This window comes from Microchirus variegatus (genome assembly GCF_963457635.1).
Source record: "Microchirus variegatus genome assembly, chromosome: 20".
In the NCBI taxonomy this organism is placed as follows: Eukaryota; Metazoa; Chordata; class Actinopteri; order Pleuronectiformes; family Soleidae; genus Microchirus; species Microchirus variegatus.
This window is the reverse complement of record NC_139821.1, coordinates 6,415,101-6,436,213: the sequence shown is the minus strand read 5'-3', so window position 1 is coordinate 6,436,213 and position 21,113 is coordinate 6,415,101. Positions and strand designations below refer to the sequence as shown.

General features: G+C 40.9%; 1 protein-coding gene across 1 annotated transcript in view; it reads left to right on the top strand.

The window, feature by feature from the left end:
- snd1 (staphylococcal nuclease and tudor domain containing 1) overlaps positions 1–21,113 on the top strand; it is a 178,471-nt gene that overhangs the window by 100,079 nt on the left and 57,279 nt on the right. Inside the window, exon 17 of the mRNA XM_083906620.1 lies at positions 11,975–12,163. Coding sequence (XP_083762746.1) covers positions 11,975–12,163 — 189 coding nt within the window. The remainder of the gene's footprint in view (positions 1–11,974; positions 12,164–21,113) is intronic.

Genomic DNA, 21,113 nt, shown 5'->3' with positions numbered 1-21,113 from the left:
GATATATGGTATTTCCCCCCCTTTCATTTTTATTTGTTACCACTTGTTAGCTTCCCTTTTATATGGGGAATAGTAAATGGGATTATTGGTTTCGTTTTATTAATGACAGGCTTTTTACATCATGCTCAACAGTCCGATCAGTGTAGAGGCCTTTGGTGTGTTGTTCTTCTCCCAAAGAATTTGCTGTAATTTGTGAATGGCCAGCACTCAAAAGGAAACCTCCAATTTTTGGTATAATTTAGTTTAATTATAAACCATACTGTATGTACACAACCACTCCATTCAGGAAGTCCTTCCAGAATATAATATTAAAAGCCTCAGTATAGAAAATGACAGCTGATAATGAACGACGTGAAATCAGGCTCCTTATAGTGTTGAATGTACTATTACTGACACACTTTTCGAAGCCGTATAGTGACACTTTATTTAATTAGATGGTTCATATGGTCTAAATGGACTTTTCCCTTCTTTTTTTCCCTTTTGCTGTAAGAGCTTACAGTTATTTTGAAATACTCTTGCTTTTTTTTTATATAGATGTTGTAAAGGCTGAACATGGTGAATTCCTATGTAGGAATTATGCATACTATGTTGACGATGTGGCAGAAATATGGGCACGTTAGCTAAAGTAGCTAATGGAGCTAACTGGTAAACGGTGCCCGGACTCTGGTGCCGTGGCACGTAAACATGACATCACATGCCTTTTTTTCCAGTCAGTCGTCACGGAAACATGCCTTGCATTAACGTTGACACCGTTAATACCTTTAACCGCCGTTAACGTGCCCAGCACTAGTAGTAAGCATAGGTCGTTGGAACCAAGTTTTGTTGATACAGGATGGATAAATGGACTCGGTTAATGTCTAACATATTGCATTTGTAAATAAATAATAAAATAACTTTATATATGTGCTATACTGACCAACTGAACAGAATCACACTTCAACATACAGTCTGTTTGTTATGTGTATAAATAAAACATGTTATTTCCATCGCTGTCCTCGTTGCTGCTGCTACTCCTCGCTGATTGCAAAATAATGGCCAGGCTTTATTGGTTTTGTACTCTCAGGTGCATGTATAAATAGACGCACAGGATAGCAACGCTGTCATATTCAGAGGGTAATATGGCTTATTGCCCTCTCCAATCATTTTGACCACCCCCAAATGTGCTCAATGTGGCTTGACTGCCCCCACCAAGCTCTCACCGCTTCAGGCATTGATTTGAAGATTTAGACCCTCACTTCCCATTGCTTTCTGACACACTGGCGCCTCAGGAAACAGCGTGTCACAATGCACTAAGTGAAACAACATGAAACATGCTCCAATATCCAAGCGTTGCATTCTTTCCAATGCGTTTGCTTAGGTTTTTGTTAGCGAGCCTGTGTGGTTGTTGTTGACTACTGTAAAGTAATAACTTTGATAGAGATATGACATTTGTTTTTCGAGTCTCAATAACTCACAGCCCTGTTCAATTTATGTTTTCCCACCTGCACCCAAACACCAGCCAGTTACAGGGAATTATATGATATTAGTTATATTACAAATGTAGCTCAATATTCATCGACCGGCATTCCATGTCGCCCCACTCTTAAAAATGAGATGGATTGTAGTTATTGCTATTATTGATTTTAATAACCAGGCTGTTAAAGCCCAGTACTGAGCCTTGTTCTAGCTCAGTTACTTCTGGTGCCACGTGAAGGCTCTGCTATTCTTTCATGTGGGTTAGCAAAGGATCTATAAACGGATTTAACCACAGGTTTAGCACCATTAGCTTTGCAGACTTACAGTTTTTCAAACCTTCTCACACACTATAGGGTTTATGCTGTATTTGCGGCTTCCCTTTTCTCCATCAAACCTTCTAAATAATGGATACACTTACAAGATGTATTTGATTTGAGATTATGGGATGTGCAGGGTTGAGTTAATGTTCTCCGATTGCGGGACGTCGGGTATAAAGTATTGAAGAATGACGGCTGCTACGATTACTCGATATATATATTTTCTCAGAATGCAAATCATTTTCTAATCTCGGCAAGCGAAAATGATTAATTCTTGGAATATGAACATTTTCTAATGTGAATATGAGCGTCTAATCACTTAATGCGACCGTTTTCTAATCTCTGAATGTAGATATTTTCTAATCTCTGAATGAAAATATTTTCTTATCTCTGAATTTTAATATTTTCTAATCTCAGAATTTTAATATATTCTAATCTCTGAATGCCAACATTTTCTTATCTCGGAATGTGAAAGTTTTCTAATCTCTGAATTGAATATTTTCTAATCTCTGCATGCGAAAATTTTCTAATCTTGGAATGCAAATATTTTCTTATCTCTGAATGCCAACGTTTTCTAATCTCTGAATGCCAATATTTTCTTATCTCGGAATATGTACGTTTTCTAATCTTGGAATGTAAACATTTTCTAATCTCTGAATGCAAATATTTTCTAATCTCTAAATGCCAAAGTTTTCTAATCTTGGAATGTGAACATTTTCTAATCTCTGAATGCAAATATTTTCTGATCTCGGAATGCAAATATTTTCTAATCTCTGAATGTGAATGTTTCCTAATCTCGGAACAATTTCCTATATTCTGTGGACAAAAAAATACTCGATTAATCGAGCAAATAATCAACAGATTACTCAATTATAAAAAAAATTGTTTGTTTCAGCCCTGTGAAGAATCAAACAACACTATTGATCCATTAGAACAGACGGAGAGACACTGACTGATGTAGAACTCTGTCGACCATTACATCACCACAGGTCTTGCATTACTCAATGTTACTGACCCTCTCCTCTGTGTTGTCCTCTTGTCAAACACACACACACAGTGTCTAATTGTTGTATATGCAGTTGCTTCAGGGCTAGAATGACAGAAAAGTAAGATCACAAAGGTCAGTGAGCATCACGCAGGCCTGCAGGTCCCGACCAGAGCTTATTTCCGTTCACACGGTTCAGCATGACCTTGTTTACATGTCATGTTTTCTAAGTCGGTGTCTAATCACAATCTTCAATCTTGGGTTTGATGGTTATTTTAAGTGCTGTAATGAATTTAATGGGCTTATGAACTGTCCGTAATTTCATATAAAACGCCACCAGAAAATAAAGAGTTATCGCAGTTGTTTCAGATTATATGTCATTTGCGACAAGATTAAAATTTGTTAAGACGCATAAAACACCTTAACTTGCTTGGTGCAATAAGGGTTTTTCTGTAATTTATTGCTTCAGTTTAGTGGGTGTACTGTCGGTTATTTAAAGAGGACTTGTCCATCCTCTGTCCTGATTGACTCACTATTGACCTCTTCTCTTTCTCTCTGTCTATCTCTGCGTCGACTCCAGTGTTTCTGTGAAGGCTTCATAAGTCTTTCAAAGCCCTTCTGTGAAATGTTTAACTCTTTCACTTTGTTCTTTTCCTCAGCGCTGGCAGTAACTCAGACTATTGACTGCTGAGGGAAATGTGCTGGCTTTTAATTCTTTGGTGTTGTCACACAGAAAAATGACAGTTGTTAAAACACAACGTATCATGACTCTTATCTGTGTAGGTGGCGTTCTTTGCATTACGATTAAAATCCAGTAAACTTGTCTGTGTTAAACAGGCAATGTACGCCGTGATATATATCCCATTAACTTGGATCTATTATGGAAGCATTGGAAATGATTCCCAGATTGTCCTTAAAAGCCTTCCAATGACGTCTTTTGGCTTTCTTGTATTATTAAAGTAAATTGGCGTGAAAGCTCTCCTTAAATCACTAACAAAGGGTTACAAACGCTGATGCATTGAAGCTGTAATGGTAACACTTTCTGTTTTGTGTTCATTGGAGATGGCTTAATGGACACTTTTTCAACATCTTAACGCTTATAAAAGGAGCACTACAGGGACAAACAGTGCAACTAAGTGTTTATTAGTTTCTGCTGTAGTATTTTTTTTTTCCTCTCAAACTTGTCCCGGTGGAGAGAGTCAAACATAGTCTGAGTTCCATTTTAAAGGTGAGAGATGTCAGTGTATAATAAAGAACTCTGAACCACTAGCAGGTAATAATGCCACATCTTTGTGCATTTCCCCTTAGCATATCCAACTTATTTAGTCGGCTCTTGGCCTATTCTTCATTGCTCTCTTAACGTTTCCCCACAGGCTGAGCGATATTCTCACCTGCTATGTCAAAACAGCGACGCAGGGCAAACATCAATTATCTATTGATGAAAGAAAAACCCATTAATGGGCACCAGGCAGGTTTAATGGTGGGGATCATGCTTGTTTGCCTGGCCGTTAATGGCCATGACCGTTCAAGAAGCCGTTTGACTTTTCCCCTCCACCCTGCCACCGACAGACAGCAGCCGTCCACTGACAGTGATGCATGGGACCCCCCTGAGTCACATTGATCACCCTGGGAGAGACTACACAGACACGGGCGCACTCACAACACACATTTGTGTACGGAGTCTTTGTACCACAGCTGGCAGCACCGTCCTCTGCTGATAACAGTCAAAACTAGTGCAAAACAAACAGAAAGTTGCCTCAATGCTTGTTTTCTTTCCTTCCTTAAATAGATGTATTTTACAGAACATGTCAAAGTTAAAGGGCAATCGTGGTATTTTTCGACCTGGACCCTTATGTTAATAAATGTGGGTGTGAATAGCACTCACAAAAAGTTTCATAATTGGTCCAGTAGATCGCCTCGGGCGGCAGCCGCGACATGCTCGGATTGTTATTGTAAGCAAGGACGTAGGTTTGGTTACAAGACCGGTGACTCACATAGATTTTTTTTTTCTGCTAGGCTGTGATGCGTTCACTGATGCTCGTGAAAATCCGCTCACTTTTAACTGGCAGTCCACCAATATTTGGAGAAATTCAGACTGTCCCTGCCAATATTAAAGTATGTGTGCCCCGTTGCCGCCTGTTGCCATCCACTGGACCAATTTGGTAACAATAGGTGCTTACTAACATATATAAGTAGCATACTAGCCCTTTATTAGTAATCATTAAGCACGTATTAACACCGTATTCTACATAACCTTATTCTACCTCTATTATGACACGAATTAAAGGTCCCATATTATGCTAAATCAACTTTTTAATCATTTAAGTTCTTATATTTGGGACTCTGGAGGTCCTATCAGTCGGCAAAGTGTGAAAAAGATGACTCGCTCATGTTTTTGTGGTCCTCCTCAGTCTAAGTACAGGAGATAAAACATGCGATGTTGACTTCCACGCTCCTTGGGACGCCACAATGTGCTAAGTTCCTGGAAATCCAGTATTCGAATACCAGAAGTCCACGAAAAGTTCTGTTCTTGGCTCCACAATGTAGCACAGAGTTCTACACAAACTTCCAGCCTCAGAGGATTTATCTGTCCAGTGGATATATGTTTTATGACATCAATGTGCCTGCTAGAGCCTGCAAATGATCACTTTTCCAAATGCTAACTGCTGTTAGCTCCCAGTAGCCATGTTCATTAGGACACCAGGGAACTAGTTTAACTTGGATAAATAGGGTATAATATGAGTCCTTTAAGATTTTTCCTACATCAGATGTTAATATTTACTAATAAAGGGCTAGTATGCGACTTATATGCATGTTCGTTAGCACCTGGTTAATGGTGAACATGTGTTACCAAATCTCTTTGTAAGAATTAATCACATACTCGCCCAATACAACACCCCAGAATTCAAGATATACCAGAACACTTTGATATGCTGTTTTCAGCAGATTTATTATACAGTTATTTTCTCATGGAACTACACCAATAAATATAGAAGCTGCACAACAAAAACTTTTTTTTATGTTTGACCGGTGCATGTGCCTGCCCTTTCTACCAACTCTTATTCTCACAATTCAAACCCTTTGGTTTTTACGCCCTGTTTTTATTGGTCATTAATTTTTCAGGATCCGTTCTGCATAATCATTTGTAAACACTTGCTCGGAAACAATACTACCTGGTTCTCCCTCGCGGGCTCCGCTCGATCAGCACGTGACAAATAGCTGTCTGTTCTGACCTCATGGTCTGAGAGTTAATGAACCAACCCCAGTTTGGAATTGGTTGGTGCCACGGTTTTTAGCCCTTGGCCTAGAGCTTAGCTGTACCACTGGCTTGCCAAGTAGGAACAGTCAATAACCAGCACCCACAGGCGTCCTACTGGCTTAGGATACTCAACCCCATCCAACCCGTTTCTATTTAAAAGGCCCACTTTGGCTTTCATGATAATATAGAGCATCTCTTGGTTGTAAAATGTTTGGTGTGGACAGACGCGGATAAAAGGGAATCCCGTCGTTAAGTAAATATTAGAATGCCAGTCGAGCACAAGTGCTTTCATTTTCATATTAAGAGGTTGCTTTTTGCATCTCATTTGACGTTCCTTTGGTTTCATTCTTTTTGACGATGACGTTGGAATGTTTTATTTCCTCCTTTGGTGAAATTTGGGGGAACTAGCGGTGACCTCTTTTACCCTTCATTCTTATGTTGTTATGGTGATAAACAGTTCATGAGTTTGCCTGTCTTTTAACTCTGGCTGCAGAGTTTTTTTTTTTTTAATTACAGGCCCCATTAACACGCTATTTACATCCTTTCCTGGGCTATGCCATTAAGGGATCAATAGCGGTTTGTTTAATTCATTCATTTATTCTTCTTTGTCTCTCCCTCATGCCCCCCCCCCTCTTTTTTTCCAATGGTGATCTATAACCATAGATTTATCCTGGAACCCACTGGCCCTTTTCCTCTTTCGATTGGACCACATGACATGACATCGCGGCACATTTAGCCATTTTATACCCAAACATCCCTGATATGGGGCTGTGACAGAAGAACCTGGCAAATAAAAAGGATCTATCGCTAGAGTTATCAGTAAGGCTTCAGGATAACACATGAAAACTGCCTGTTATGTAATCAGGTATCTAGTTTATTTGGAGGATTTAGCGCGTGTCCCTGTTTTCTTGCAGTACTATGCTACTATCTTCCATTAACAGCAGTTTATGGACCTCAGTAATGGCTTTGCACAATTGATAATGGGCTCTGGGATGATTTTTAGCGGGTGACGTGTCGTAGTGCCTCTGGCTTTTGAGAGTGTGAGTTGTTATGGAGTTCCTTTTTTTTTATTGTTTATTCTTAGTTTTTCCCCTTCTTTTTAACCAAATTATAGCACACTTGACTCGTGCGTAAACATTTCCACTAAAACGTTTCCTCCCTGCAGCTTGTCATTTTCCTCATCTCCTCAGGTTAACAAGCAAAGATAAACTCGCACATTGAGAAGTAATGTTGTCCACACATCGTCGGGTGTAGCTTCTCCTCAAACACACACAAAAAAACACAGATAATCAGGCACACATCTCTAAAGTTTTTATATCTGTAACTCGGGTGCATTGTCGGGAAGTGCAGTTTCTGACTGGAGCATAGCTGTCAGGACTGTTTACAACTTTGTTTGCAGTAATAACAGTGTATTTATTACCTCGTCGCGGGTCGCTCCAAACTCATATGTCATCCTGGACACTTTGATTCAGTTTTCAAATCAGTTTTGATTAATTATATCCACCCAGAAGCAACACCTTCACCCCAGATATCGATTCCTGTTTGGAATCTGATCAGAGTTTTGTTTTGCTTCAGGTACAGATGTTTCATTTAAAGGAACGCCGTGTAGAAAAATGATCCACAGCATGTGTGGCAATAGAGAGAGTGATGATGGACTGGTTCATACATCCAAATGGACTTTTCATGCAAGACTGGCCTTAAAACAGCGATGCTGACCAGTCGATGCTTGGCTTTTTTTTCCCCCCACTGTGTCCCCATTTAAAGGACGAGCTGATCCTCTCCGTGTGACATTCATGGTTCTGAATCCAGTGTTCAGAAGCCATTGATTTTCTTTAAGTGAATAGGGAAGGTTGGGAATATGAATTAAGGTGGAGAGATTATCTGATTACTCTTCACACTTTGCACCACCAAGCAAAGGAGGGCTTAGGATCACTCAGAAGAGTTTGGATCTCTTTACCCCAATCACACACACACACACACGACACACCTTCACTCGTATTCGTATGGATGAGCAAAAGGCTGTAGGTTGATAACTTTTACTGCGTCTATGACTCCAGTCATTCAAGTACATCATCATTTTCAGGTTTGACAAACACTGATCAATGTTTTCTTTTAACATTTTCGGACATTTAATGGATCAAATGGCTAATTGAGAATCGTTAGTTGCAGCTCTAGACAGAACCTAGCCCTACAGAACCCAAAATGATGATTCTATTTTGCCCATTCACAGACTTGAGAGCCAAGTCAGTCGTCGTATAGCTATAAAAGAAAAGCAGCCGTTTCCTTGTACCCTAATGAGAATGAAGGAAGACGTGCCAACACGTCTCTGCCTGACACTCTATTTTCTCCCCGCTGTTACAGAGAGCTCTTTGACGAGCATATACAAACACACTTCTCACTATACCTTACTGTCGCTCGCTCTCACACACACCAGTCAGATGCCAAACAAAAGCTTTCCGTATGTCACAGCCGAGGCTTCGATCTTGATCTTTGAGTAATTGGAATACGCAGTAAAACTCCGTTAAGTCGTGGCAGAGTTTTGCCGTCTGTGATGATTGAAAGCGCTGACTGACACATTAATTCCCCTTTGTCCGGTGCATTATGGATATAGGCTGCCTTTTTCCGGATGAGATAAACCGCAGTACATACTTGCAGTAATAAACGCTATAGGCGATACTTGAATTGAGTTTCAAACCTGAGCGCCTGGTTGTACCTTATGGGCTTTTAACCGACCTGGAACAGGATTTCCTGTTTTCCTTGTTGTGTCTCTGACATGATGACGTGTCGTGTCGCCTACCGATGTCTTTTGTGATTTTTATTTTTATTTTTTTTCACCCCCCCCCCACTTTCAAACAGTTAAGTGAATTAAATCTGCCGCAGTTTTAAAACATGCCCTCGGGCCAGGTTTCACTTCAGTGGTATCAAATGGCTTTGTCTTTTCTACGTGTGAATTACTGCACATGCTTCCATGTACACACACATGGGGTTGTGTGTGTGTGTGTGTGTGTGTGTGTGTGTGTATTTTGCCTTATTTCTTCTTTTTTGTCCACTGTGTCGACACAATCCCGGCATTTATGAGATTACCAGAGCCCATTTGTGTTCCGGCGGGAGCCATCTTGGCTCGAAGGAGTCCTCCGCTGGGAACCATCTGGGCTCGACTCAAATTGGTGTTTCCACACTGCCTCTCCTGTCCTCACTCGCATTGTGACCAAAGCTATTTACTTAAAATGTTTTTTTTTTGTCTATTCATAAACGTCTTTAATGTGTTTAGATCACGCTACTGAGCTCTGGCAGGGGCACCGGCTAAATTATGCTGCAGCAAATTAGCGATTCAGTGGTTGCAATAATTGTTAAGTGAGCATAATTTTCATCATTAATCTACTGGGTGTAATCATGTCAAATTTTCTCAACGTAAAAGTATGAAAAGTTGACATGGAACAACTAAGATTAATGTTGGTAACAATCCTAAAGCATAGTATCAAGAAAGGGACATAATATCATTACAGGGAGTGATAAATGGGCATATATCATAAGTGTTATTGAGTGCAACAAATTGTACAAACACTATAGTATTAGTCTGTCATTTCTGTAGAGAATCTTATTCTGCCAATGGAATATTGGGCCTCTACACTTCTTTCTAAATGAATGTGTCCTCCTTAATTTCACAGATGACCTCTCCATTAGCTTCTTTCATCTTTTCCGCCCACTATGAAATGCCAGTTTTCTTATTATTTTAGAAATCAAGGTCATTGTTACCCATCGTTTATAAGTCACTTGCATTTGTATTTTTGTATTACTCACCACACACACACACACACACAATCGGTTTTCTGCTGATTCACCAAATCTAATTATATCGTCTCCGCACAGTTACTTACGGCCCTTCCATTGTAACGACCTTAGAAGTAATTTGTTAGTATACGCAATTAAGCTAAATGTTTGTGCTTATGAAGTGACGATTATTATGACATCTGCTCAGGGCATGTAAAAAAAGTCCCTGCGTTGTATATTTCACAGTTTGGCGGCCACATTTAGCGTAAACAATTGTTTTGCTTGTTGACTTTGATGCTGCTCGTCAATCAGGTCCCGTTATTTAGGTCTGGTGATAGGTGATAGCCCTGTTTGTATTTGTTACCTCTATTGAAAGTATATAATTATAGAGGCGCACATCTGCTCCGGGTGATTTAATCTCAATTTTCCTCCCTTATGTAATGAAAACATGACAAATTTGACTTGTCCACTGTAGTATTGTACTTCCCTCAAGCGATCTGGAAATGGGTAGATTATCCTCTTCATGTTTAGATCACTGTCTGCACCTAAACTGGAAATGTTTCGTGTGCGTTTTGGTCGTTGAAGTAGGACCAATTTTGAGTCGGTTATTTGCTGCTTTCGAAGGATGATCACATCTCTTAGTGCCTTGTATCTGATATTGGGGGGCCTTAATCACTGTATTTTGAAGACATTAATATTTCTTAGTTACCATTCCATGTAAAATAACAAGTTCAAGTATTAATACAAGTATGTTTTTGCAGCCAAATGTCTTGTCACACTTTGCGAAACAGATTTTTGGTCCGACTGTAACAATGAGATGAGAAGAGCAATGTGTTTTTCCCGGTCGTCTTTTAATTTTGAGAGTTGTTTTTAAAGCCGTTTCGCTTTTGCATTCACTGCTTCAGTGGCAGTTGGCAACAGTTAAGCAATTCCAGACATAATTCTCGCACTCAGCCACTTAAGCTGGTGACATTTTTGGATGCTTGGAGGGCCAGACATGTTCCAATGACCTATGCTGCTGCACTTAAAGACAAGAGGAGATTAAAATAAAAAAGAAAGAAGGGGGATGAGTATCTGAGATGGTGGAGATGAGGAGAAGAAGAGAGAGCAGATTATAGTGGACTTGGCTTGTATCGAGGTCTTGATCTGTGTTGGCTGTACCTCTGTCCTTCTGTCCTTGCTTATAGACACGTGAACTCCATATGTTTCTCAGCTATTTTTTGTGTGCGTAAACCAAATAGAAACTGCGATCCACAAAGTGTAATTATTACGCGCCGTCAGACCTTTTGGAGATACGTCACAGTCCATATGCATAGATTGTCAAATTTTGTGCTTAATAATAAAAGAGCAGATTATTCATTGTTAATAAAAGCTTTCAACTTTCGCCGAGAACAAGGCAGAGCAGTTTACAAACTTAATCTCCCTCAGATTTCCCTCGTGGCTACGCGGGGCTAAGCAGCCAGAGTCTTAATCGCTTGACTTCTCCCTATCTCTTCAACACACCTGCCCTCTCAATTTCTCGCTGACTGCAGCGTTAGAGTAGGATAAAATCAATTGATTTTTTTTTCCTTCTTTCTTTCTTTCCCCTGGTCGTCCATCACTTATGAAACAAAATGCAATGAATAGATAATTAGCCTGAATAGGCAGAATTTGGTTACAGTCCATCGTGGGCAATATTGTTAGATTTTTTTTCTTCCTACTTTGTCAGCACACTTCGCTTTTTTCAGTACCCTCATTTGTTAACTTTAAGAAAATTGCAACTTAGCTGTCACTAATTGCAAATGGCTCAAATTACAAAAACGTACATGACAATATTTAGAGTCTTAATTAGTTTGAAGTGCATAAAGCATACTGTTTTTGCAGACACTAGTTTTTTTTTTACAACGGTGCCTTATTGACGACGTCGGCGATAAGTTAGCTCACACAAAGACAAGACGCCACTGCTGGGTGCTTGTGTCTATATCTATATCTGAGAGCAGCAACATTAAAGAAAATGTATAGAGAAAGGGATTAAACAGGATGTCAGTGTGTGCCACCTTATCAACAGAGAGCTCACAGGAATCGATTGATGTCTGTTTAAGAACAGTGGTGGATTATCGGAGGGCTCCGTTCACCTCATTCCTGTTAAAGAATCCAAAGCCCAATCTTGGATTCAGAACAATAACCACTCTCTCTTTTCTTCTCCAGGTGGAAGTTGAAGTGGAAAGCATGGACAAAGCGGGGAACTTCATTGGCTGGCTGCACATCGAGGGTTTGAATCTGTCGGTGGCGCTGGTAGAAAACGCTCTCTCCAAGGTCCACTTCACAGCCGAGCGCAGCGCCTACTACAAAACCCTGGTCTCAGCAGAGGAGGGATGCCGGGAGAGGAAAGAAAAGGTAGGTTCCCCATGAATGAGGCTAAGAAGGTTTCACCAATTGTAAGATGATTGTTTCCAACTGACAAAAAAGGGAACCTTGAAGGGGTCATTGAAAACTAGAATTTTTACTTAGTTTTATGTCAAGAGCAGCAGCTTATGTCAAGTAAGTATGTAAAGAGATTGGAGGGTGACTGATAAGATTTAGTGGTAAATTATATTGCATAGAAAACTAAAACAATCCAGACCTGACCTCCATGTAAAGTTCCAAGAGTTTTTATTAGTGCTGTCAAACACGGTGTTTAACAGCGTTAACACGCGCCGCGTTTCCATGACGACTGACTGGAAAACGACACAGGTGATGTCATGTTTACGTGACTCACGATTGTTAAAATGAGTCTCTACAGTAACGCTAAACTTTAAAAACAGAGGCACGCATACGCAGTACACAGGTACACTGGTTATTTGTAGCGCTGCTCTTGTCGTATAATAAACAGACGGGTCCAGTTCCACTGTAGGCGCCCTAACTGCGCTAAAAGGAGCTAATGCAGCTAGCGGAGCTAACTGCTAAACGGTGCTTGTACTCCGGTGTCGCGGCACATAAACATGACGTCATGCGCGTCTCTTTCTGGTCAGTCGTCATGGAAACGTGTTATGCGTTAACCTATTGCACAGCACTAGTTTTTATACACGTTAATCCCCTCAAAAATGAAGCCACCGATATAATAATAATCTGAAGGATAACAATAGGTTCCTCGCACAAATTCGTGCCAGGAGCTGTTTTGGACACTGCCATTTGTGGCTCGGGCCCTCATAAAACAATCATTATAGGTAAATTCTTCTTGCATCCACTTGTTGCTTACTGTGCTACTGCTGTATACACAAACACCTCCTCAATCAGGTCTGATAGTATTGCATGACAGCTGGCTTTCAGAAGGACACAGCGCACATTGTTGATGTTCACAAAGACCAAAACAGAAGCAAAATAATACCGATAAAATCAGAAACAAAGCTACACTGAAGCACTGCAGCTCATTATAGATTCGTCCAGTGTCATTGTTCATAAGTTACGATGTCGTGTTTGCCAGGTGCAAAACTAGAAAAACTAATTGTGTCGCTGCAACCATTAGGCTGGCTCACCTCATCAGGATTTACTTCTGTGGCTTTCACATCTCTACTTTATGGTGTTAAAGGTTTGGCTGACTGTGCTGCATAAAACTGAAAGTGGCCTCGCTTTGTTCTCTCCGACTCTTGTGATAGTACATTCTTGAACGGCCTCCTCTAATGCCGTCAACATTGGTAGCTCTTAAGTTCATTATTAGAGGTGCAGTCAGCTGGAATTAATAAAAAGCTGTTTGTTCTGATAACGGAAAACGCACAAAGACATTCTTTCATAGGTCGACAACCAGATACTCAACTTTTTCCCACATTGTCCTTGTCAAAGACGAAGCCCACCCCCCCTTAACAGCTTGGCAGTCGATGAGGACAGGTGGAGCCATGACCTTTCCATTAGTAAAGAAATGTTCATTAATAAAAGTATAAAAATAGCGTCGTTCCCATTGGACGTTCCAGCATGGTGCTCCTTGTGATGACAAGACATGACACCAAGTTAAATCGTATTTAGTGTGTAAAGCTGCATTATTGAGAAATTGCTCTATGTGGGTCAGTGAAAAGCCAGATATGTGCAGGTATCATTGAGGCTTTTGTTCCTCAATGGGAATCGTTTGATGGATGGAGGCCTCTCTCACACTGATCCTGATCTTGCCCTGTATTTTTATTAAGGCTCCACTACTCAACCCCTGCCAGATGCATGAAGCACTCGGCCAGCTGTCACCATTGTCCTCTTTCTCTCCATCTTTTTTTACTTTCTTGCCCTCTCTCTCTCCTTCACTGGAACTCTCTCTCCTCCAGTCACTCCTACATATTTGAGTCCTTTAGGAGTCACAGATGCCTCATCTCAGCGTATAAAAGTGATGTATTGCTGGAATAAAGACACAACTGTGTGTCCCCCCACCCTCCTCTGAATCTATCATCTTCACAGTCAGGATGTTCCCACTCATCTTTCTTGCTTGTCTGTCTTTTGCCACCCCTTTTGGTTTTAGAGATACTCTCCATCTACGTCTTCCTTTTTTTCAAAGAGCTGGAGATATTGCAGAAGTGGTGCGCAGGTGAACCTTTTGTCGGGAACAATTTTGCCAGCGACGTGAGCACACGCCGACCCTGCCATGTCAAGTTTAACTCCATCAGGACGGCACATTCCCCGACACTTTTGATTTCATCACCGGCTTCTAACCCTCTTTGCAGTGTTGAGACAGACCGACTTTCACCTTGATGTTTTCACTTGAGCTAACCTGAGTGCAGACGGGGATGAAAAGAAAGTATAATTCAAACAGGTGGACACTGATAATGTTAATCAGCACCAGTATATAAATCAACCACAGATTTGGTTTGATTGCATGTGTGGATATGTGGCTGGGTGCATGGATGAGAACCTCAGCAAATTGAAGGCAGATGATGTGGGACTTGCTGTGCTAATTAACCCACAGAGACCACCTCGAGAAAATACTGATAGCTTGGCTTTTTTTCCTCGCGTCTTTCCTTTTTGAAGTCATAACTCGTCTTTGTCTGTGTGTAGGCTGAGGCTAGGTAGGGCAGATTGCATCTCCTCCTTCATCTCCCTCCCCTCTCCTTCCTTTTTCTCAGTGCCCTCGACATACTCTCCCTATGGCTATGGATATGAAAGACATCAGTGGCTCTGCTGTGTCAGGCCTCACTACAGGAAAAACAATGTCGTAATGAACTAAGCTCATAGGACACGGTCATTAAAGACAACTCCGCGTTGGTGGTCCACCAGGGACCTGGGGACAACAGGGGGTGGTTGGGGGCTTTGCTGGAGTAGCATCCTGAACCAAAACTGCTTAGTTCGAGTGACTTGAGTGAATATTTTGCTACAATGAGGCCAATGGGACAAAGTGATTGTGTTCTAAACGGAGCTTTCCAAAGGGCTTGGAAAAGAGCCTTCTCTAGAGCTCAGCATATTTTGATCTCGTGTATCAGCATCTCTTGAAACTTTGCTCGCAGGAAATCCAATTCTCTACACACAGAAGACTCGAGATGTTGGCTTGAGCTTATTCCTAATTCTGCTTGCCATTGTGTTTATTTATGGCTAAGCTTTTGTTTACATAAATCCCTCTAAAGCATGTCGCCCTGTCCAGAAACCGTTGTCATGCTTTCAATGTTAAACATTTCCTCGATTCAGCTGGAAGGCAGACGAGGGACACTGTATCAACTTATTTTGCCTTGTCTTTACACCAAGTCTGTTGTTGCCAAGCAATGCTCATGCCCTCTTAAATCTCCTGCAACATATTCTTGTGAATATTTGGATCCTCCTAGGGGTAGAGAAACTAATTCTTGCTTACCAGGCATCTCTGTAAACAAGAGTTGTTGCAAAAACAGTGCAGTCTGTCACGGTAATATGAGAAGGCTCATTGCAGCTATTCATATGATGTTCCAGTATTCCCATGCTTCAGATGAGAGAAAGAAATTTGACAAGATAGCAGCAGTTTGTTTCAAAGTGGATTGGGAGCAGAGCTTTTTTGACTGGAGAGACATTGGCTGCATCATTCAGTGAAGTTCCCTGAAGCCCGAGTGGTGTGGTTTGTCAATATTTGAGCGAGGCTCATGGGATTTTTTTTCCCCCTCCAACTCAAAAACTAAACATTAAATAAAAATACTTTGAGATGAAGAGTTGGGCCAATGAAAAGGAAATAAATGTACTCATGTTTCTTTGCAAGTCAGCTTCCAAAAACACTCTCCCAATACCGAGTGCTATTTGATTATGTTTTCTTTTTATTATAAAGCCAGACACGAGTCGGTTTTAAAAGAAAACACAAGAAACAAACAAAAACCAGAACTAAACAGCAGCTTAGTTTGTGTATGGGGAAAGACACATACTAGTAATTGTAGTGGGGTAATTCACCAGTCGGCCCTCAATAATAAACAGAGTGCTTTCTGTTGAGCAAGTTCTTTTTTTTTTTCTTGCTGTGATTACCCAACCTTGAAGGAGATTAATGCACTCCAATGGGTCTTTGAGTGGAGACGGGAAGATGGAAAATAGGGGAAGTCGAGAAAGAAAGAACAAAAGATGATATGACAGTCCATGTTAAAGATATTTCATGTCACGGGACTCCTTTCATCACTTCCCGCCCCTTTCCTTCAATTCCGCTCAGCCCTCTTCACAGAGCAGTCTTTATTTTAATCTCTTCCTGCATCCTTACGCTCACTGTCTTCACTCGTTCCCCCTCTCTTTTCTTTCATCCTCCTTCACCTAATCATCTTGGAATCCTTTCTTATTAACTGGATTAATCTCTTGTCAAATGCCCTGTGTCATAGCTTAAGCCGCTGTACGGTTCTTGAATGGTCTGTGGTCACAGGGAGTAGGACACCTACATCACTTGTACGTTTTTAGAAAGAGAAAAGCATCAAGTCCCCTTGAAGCATAAATTCAGAATCCGGTGCTGCCTTTCCTCATACTTGACCTGTCAATCAACACCATTCGTCAAAGTACTTGAAGCACAATCATTTTGACATTGAGCTTGTTGACATGTCCTTGGCAGAGCCTGATTGAAGTACATAATCTTGTTTCAGCGCTCTCTTTTTTGGGGGGGAGGGGGTGGAAACCAGAGTTGCAAGTCCAGCCGATTCAATAGTCCTCTCACAAGAGTGCATTATTATGCGACTCAGAATAGACCAACTGTTTTTGTACCAGAGAAGCAAATCATAGCACTTTGATTGCTGTGACTGGCAGACTAGCATTGTAAGCATGTTGTGTTATAATGGCCCATTGCAATATCCGCCTCTAGATTTCACTTCAGCTACCTCCGGGTCATGCTCCTCGAGTGGCTTGAGAACAACAAATCGTAAGTCCTCACCCCCCCCCCCCCGACCCTTTTTATCTGTGATTTCTTACTGTTTTCACAGTTTGTAAAAAAAAAAATGCTACATCTCCCCATCCACCCATCAAATCTGTGCCTTCTCAGCAGTCGGCACATCACACACCTGGCTGAACAGGAACATGCTGTGGATGAATCAAGGTAATTGGGCTTTTAGCAAAGCTAATAGGTTTGAGCTGGAGTAAGTTCTAGCGCACTGGTTCTCTCTCAAGGCGTAGCTGTAGTTAGCATTTTGTTTCCGTTATAATAATAGGGTTTCTATGACTATCTATCTAGATGGTGTTGTATTTTTCAGTATCTAAATGTAGACTCAACAAGGAACATGATTTATTGAACCCGATCTCTGTTGGTGTACTGTAGCTAAGGGCTGCAACAATTAATCGATGACAAAATTAATAGTCAACTATTATGGTAATTGATTCATTGGTTTGTTGCAGGCCTACATGTAGCATGTCCAGTCCCAGTCTTCTGTGGCCCGATGTAGAATTACTTACAAGCAGCCTTGTTGGGTTTCCATGGATGAAGGTCTCTTTTCTATTAATATCATGCTCAGTGCTTCCTTAAGCCCTGAAGCCATTGCAATGCTTTCAGGGTTGCAATCTTTTTCTTCTTCTTCTTCTTCATCCCCTCCCCCATTATTCTCGGCCTCTTCATGGTGAAAATAACCTGTGGCAGTTATCAGACAATATCTCACAAAAAACTACCAGGGATTAATGTTAAAGTAGCTCAATCCATGGATGCTTCGAGTGAAGTAGCAAAATAAATTCAACACTGTTATGCGTGTCCAATTCTTTTCTTTTAGACAATTGTTGCTCCAAGTCTTTTATTGCTTTTATTTTGTTTTTTAGTTTGTGCCTGAATAATTCTGGAGAAACAGAACCGTTGGGCACCATTTGTATTTGAGTCAATATGTCACAGCTAAAGGGACCTGTAATTTATGGCATGTTTCTACCGGCTTGGCTCACCTCGGCACGGCAAGGCACGGTTAAGTTGCGTTTCCACTAGCATAGCATCTGGTGATGTTGGCAGACTGTTGTTTTTACCAATCACAAACCCTGCCGCTGTATTTCAGTCCAGTAACTGTGTCACACTGAACAAATATTTTTAATGAACTGATTCTAAAGATTCAGTTCCACTGAAAAGAACTACTTTTACAAGTCACTAGTCACTCGTTTGTGTGTTGCGGTAAAACAAAGTCACGGCAGTTTCATGCGGCCGTGCAGTAATGACTCCGCCCACACTGAGTCGGTTCTACAATTTGTAATGGAAACCCAACCTAAACTGTGCCTGTGCCGTGCTGAGGCGAGTTGGCACCATAGTGGAAAAGGGCCATTAGCACTGGTTCTCAACATTACCTGCAGGTGTTGACTTGTGTAACCACACTGGTGACAGATTTTTCGCTTACCGTTGCACTTACTCATCGTGTACTCTGGTCTCTTCCTCTGCATCTTTTTCTGCTGCTTTCAGCTACAGGATAAATCACTGCCACCCACTGATCTTGCATCACCAAATAAATATTTGCTCTCACATACTGAAATTTGTCAGCATGAACTCCTATAGTCTATAGTGCTGACACCGTTCGGTCTCAGTCCCCTGTAGTTTCAAATTTGGACTCAACGCGTGATGACATATTAGAGAAAAGCCTAATTTAATATCCTCTACTGTATCCTCGCAGCTTTGGTTGCATTCTCGGCGTCGCGATACAGCACAGCTTGTTTGCATTTTCTCAATTGCTTTTTGGAACAGTTTCAGAGCGGTTTGTTGGGAGGCTTTGTGTGGAGGAACTCTAAATAAAAGGCAAAAGGCACTTTGTCTCGTTATATAGTGCCAAGTCCAGCACACTCTCTCATCTTAATTTAGTAAAATATGGACTTCTGCCAACTCCGGTTTTGAGTTTGGCTCTCCTTTTTGGTCAGTCCTAGTTTTTCCCTGAGTGAAGGGGCCTGTAATTATAGACTTTAAACAGTCACATACTAACCTTAATTATTGTGACTAAATGAATAAGGGCTGCTCACACAAGGGCTTGCAACTAATGATTATGTTCATAATCAATTCATCCGTTGATTATCTTCACGATTAAACAAAAAAAAGAATATATTGATTGTTTTTTTCTCAAACCTTGTAATAATGATGTTTTTATCTCCACAAAGCAAAATTAATTAAGTTTTAATCGTTTTTGTTCGATGTAGCAAAGACAATATTCAAATTTAGGAAGCTGAAGTATCAGAGCTCGTTTTAATTATTAAGAAAAGACAATAGTTGACAATTAGTAATCCATTTAGAGAATTGACACAGTGATGTGTGTTTTATTTACACTCCAGCCCCCATTTATGTACAATACAATGTGTGTCTTTTAATATTTAAATGTTCCTGTCCAGTAAAACGCGGCTGCTTTACCTGACAGTTTTAAAAGAATATGTAATAATGTGTGAGGTGTGCGTGCGCAAACGTCCGTTGAAATACAAGGAAAGTAATGGGTGAATGAAACGGTGCCGGTCGCAGCATTTTCCCTCAGCCGCTGTAAAGACGGAGCATCAGGCGAACGATTATGTCAGCGGTGATTTGCATTATTTTTCACCCCCTGGGAGATGAACGGCGAAAAACCGTGCCAAAAGTCACAGTACATCACCTCACCCGTTGCCATATCAATGCTAGTCTTGCTTGTGTTCTGAATATATCATCCACAGTATTACATAGTGCAGCACAATCAGCAATCACTACTAAAATTAGCAGCTCGTGTTTTTTGGCTCTTTGGAACACAGTGTTGTAACTGCGAGTAGGACATCACAGTTGACTCATGGTGCAGCAGTCCTCTGCCCACTGAGGCCAAATCAGCCTTGTTTTTCTTTCTTTCTTTTTTCCTTCTTCACAATTTACCACCACTACCACTACTGATGATAATGATCTGATTCATCTGATGATGAAATAACATAATAAACCAGAACCCTAGCGATGTGCAATCTCTCCGCAGCACATGCCAACAGATATTCTTAGAAAAAAATATCAGTTGCAGTCTAATGAATTATGCCTCGAGCACCTGAACTTTTATTTTTTGCTCCACTGTGATACCACAGCAGGATTATTAGCTTGCATCGCTATCATAGTAGTACAGCACAATATCTGGATATGATTCTATTGACCAATACAAATGTGATAGATTGGTATTATAAATACATAATAAATAAATAAGTTAAAGGCGTCAACGTTTACGCATGACGCGTTACCCAGAAAAGACTCCAGATTGTTAAAATAAGTCTCTAAAGTAACGCTAAACTGCTAAAAACAGGCACTACACAGGTACGCTGGTTATTTGTAGCGCTGCTCTTTCCGTTTAATAAACAGGCTGCTAGCTAACGGCGCTAAAGGAGCTACCGGAGCTAACTTGTAAACGGTGCCTGGACTCCGGTGCTGCGGCGTCATGCACGTCTTTTTTCCGGTCAGCCGTCATGGAAAACGCGGCATGCGTTGACGCCGTTAGCTGCCATTAACGCGCTAGCTATCGGCGCTAAAGGAGCTAACAGAGCTAACTAGTAAACAGTGTCTGGACTCTGGTGCCACGGCACATAAACATGACATCACACGCTTCTTTTTCCGGTCAGTCGTCATGGAAGATAATGTGTAATTGCGCCGTTAACGTGCCCAGCACTAAAGTAAATGTAATAAACTTAATTCTCATGTTAATTGAAAGTAAATTCTGTAAGCGGTATATGCAAAGGGCTTATTCATAGACGCGGAAATGTAAATATTTTTATTTTAGAGCAATTATAACTTTCCGCCAATAAACCCTTGCAAATGGTACGCGACAGAGCTTTAAGAATGACTTAAAGGAGCCTTTTTAGTGCCGAGCAATGCCGCCATAATGAAACTCCAGTTAGTTGATAGCACATCACCTTTTAAGATGAGTGGCGCAGCAGAGACCACTGTCCCATGCTGAAATAAACATATTCACTGAGATGCTGCTTGGGCCCTTTGCCAAATGTCTCTATACACAAGCAGGATAATGGTTGCAGGGTTTGTTGG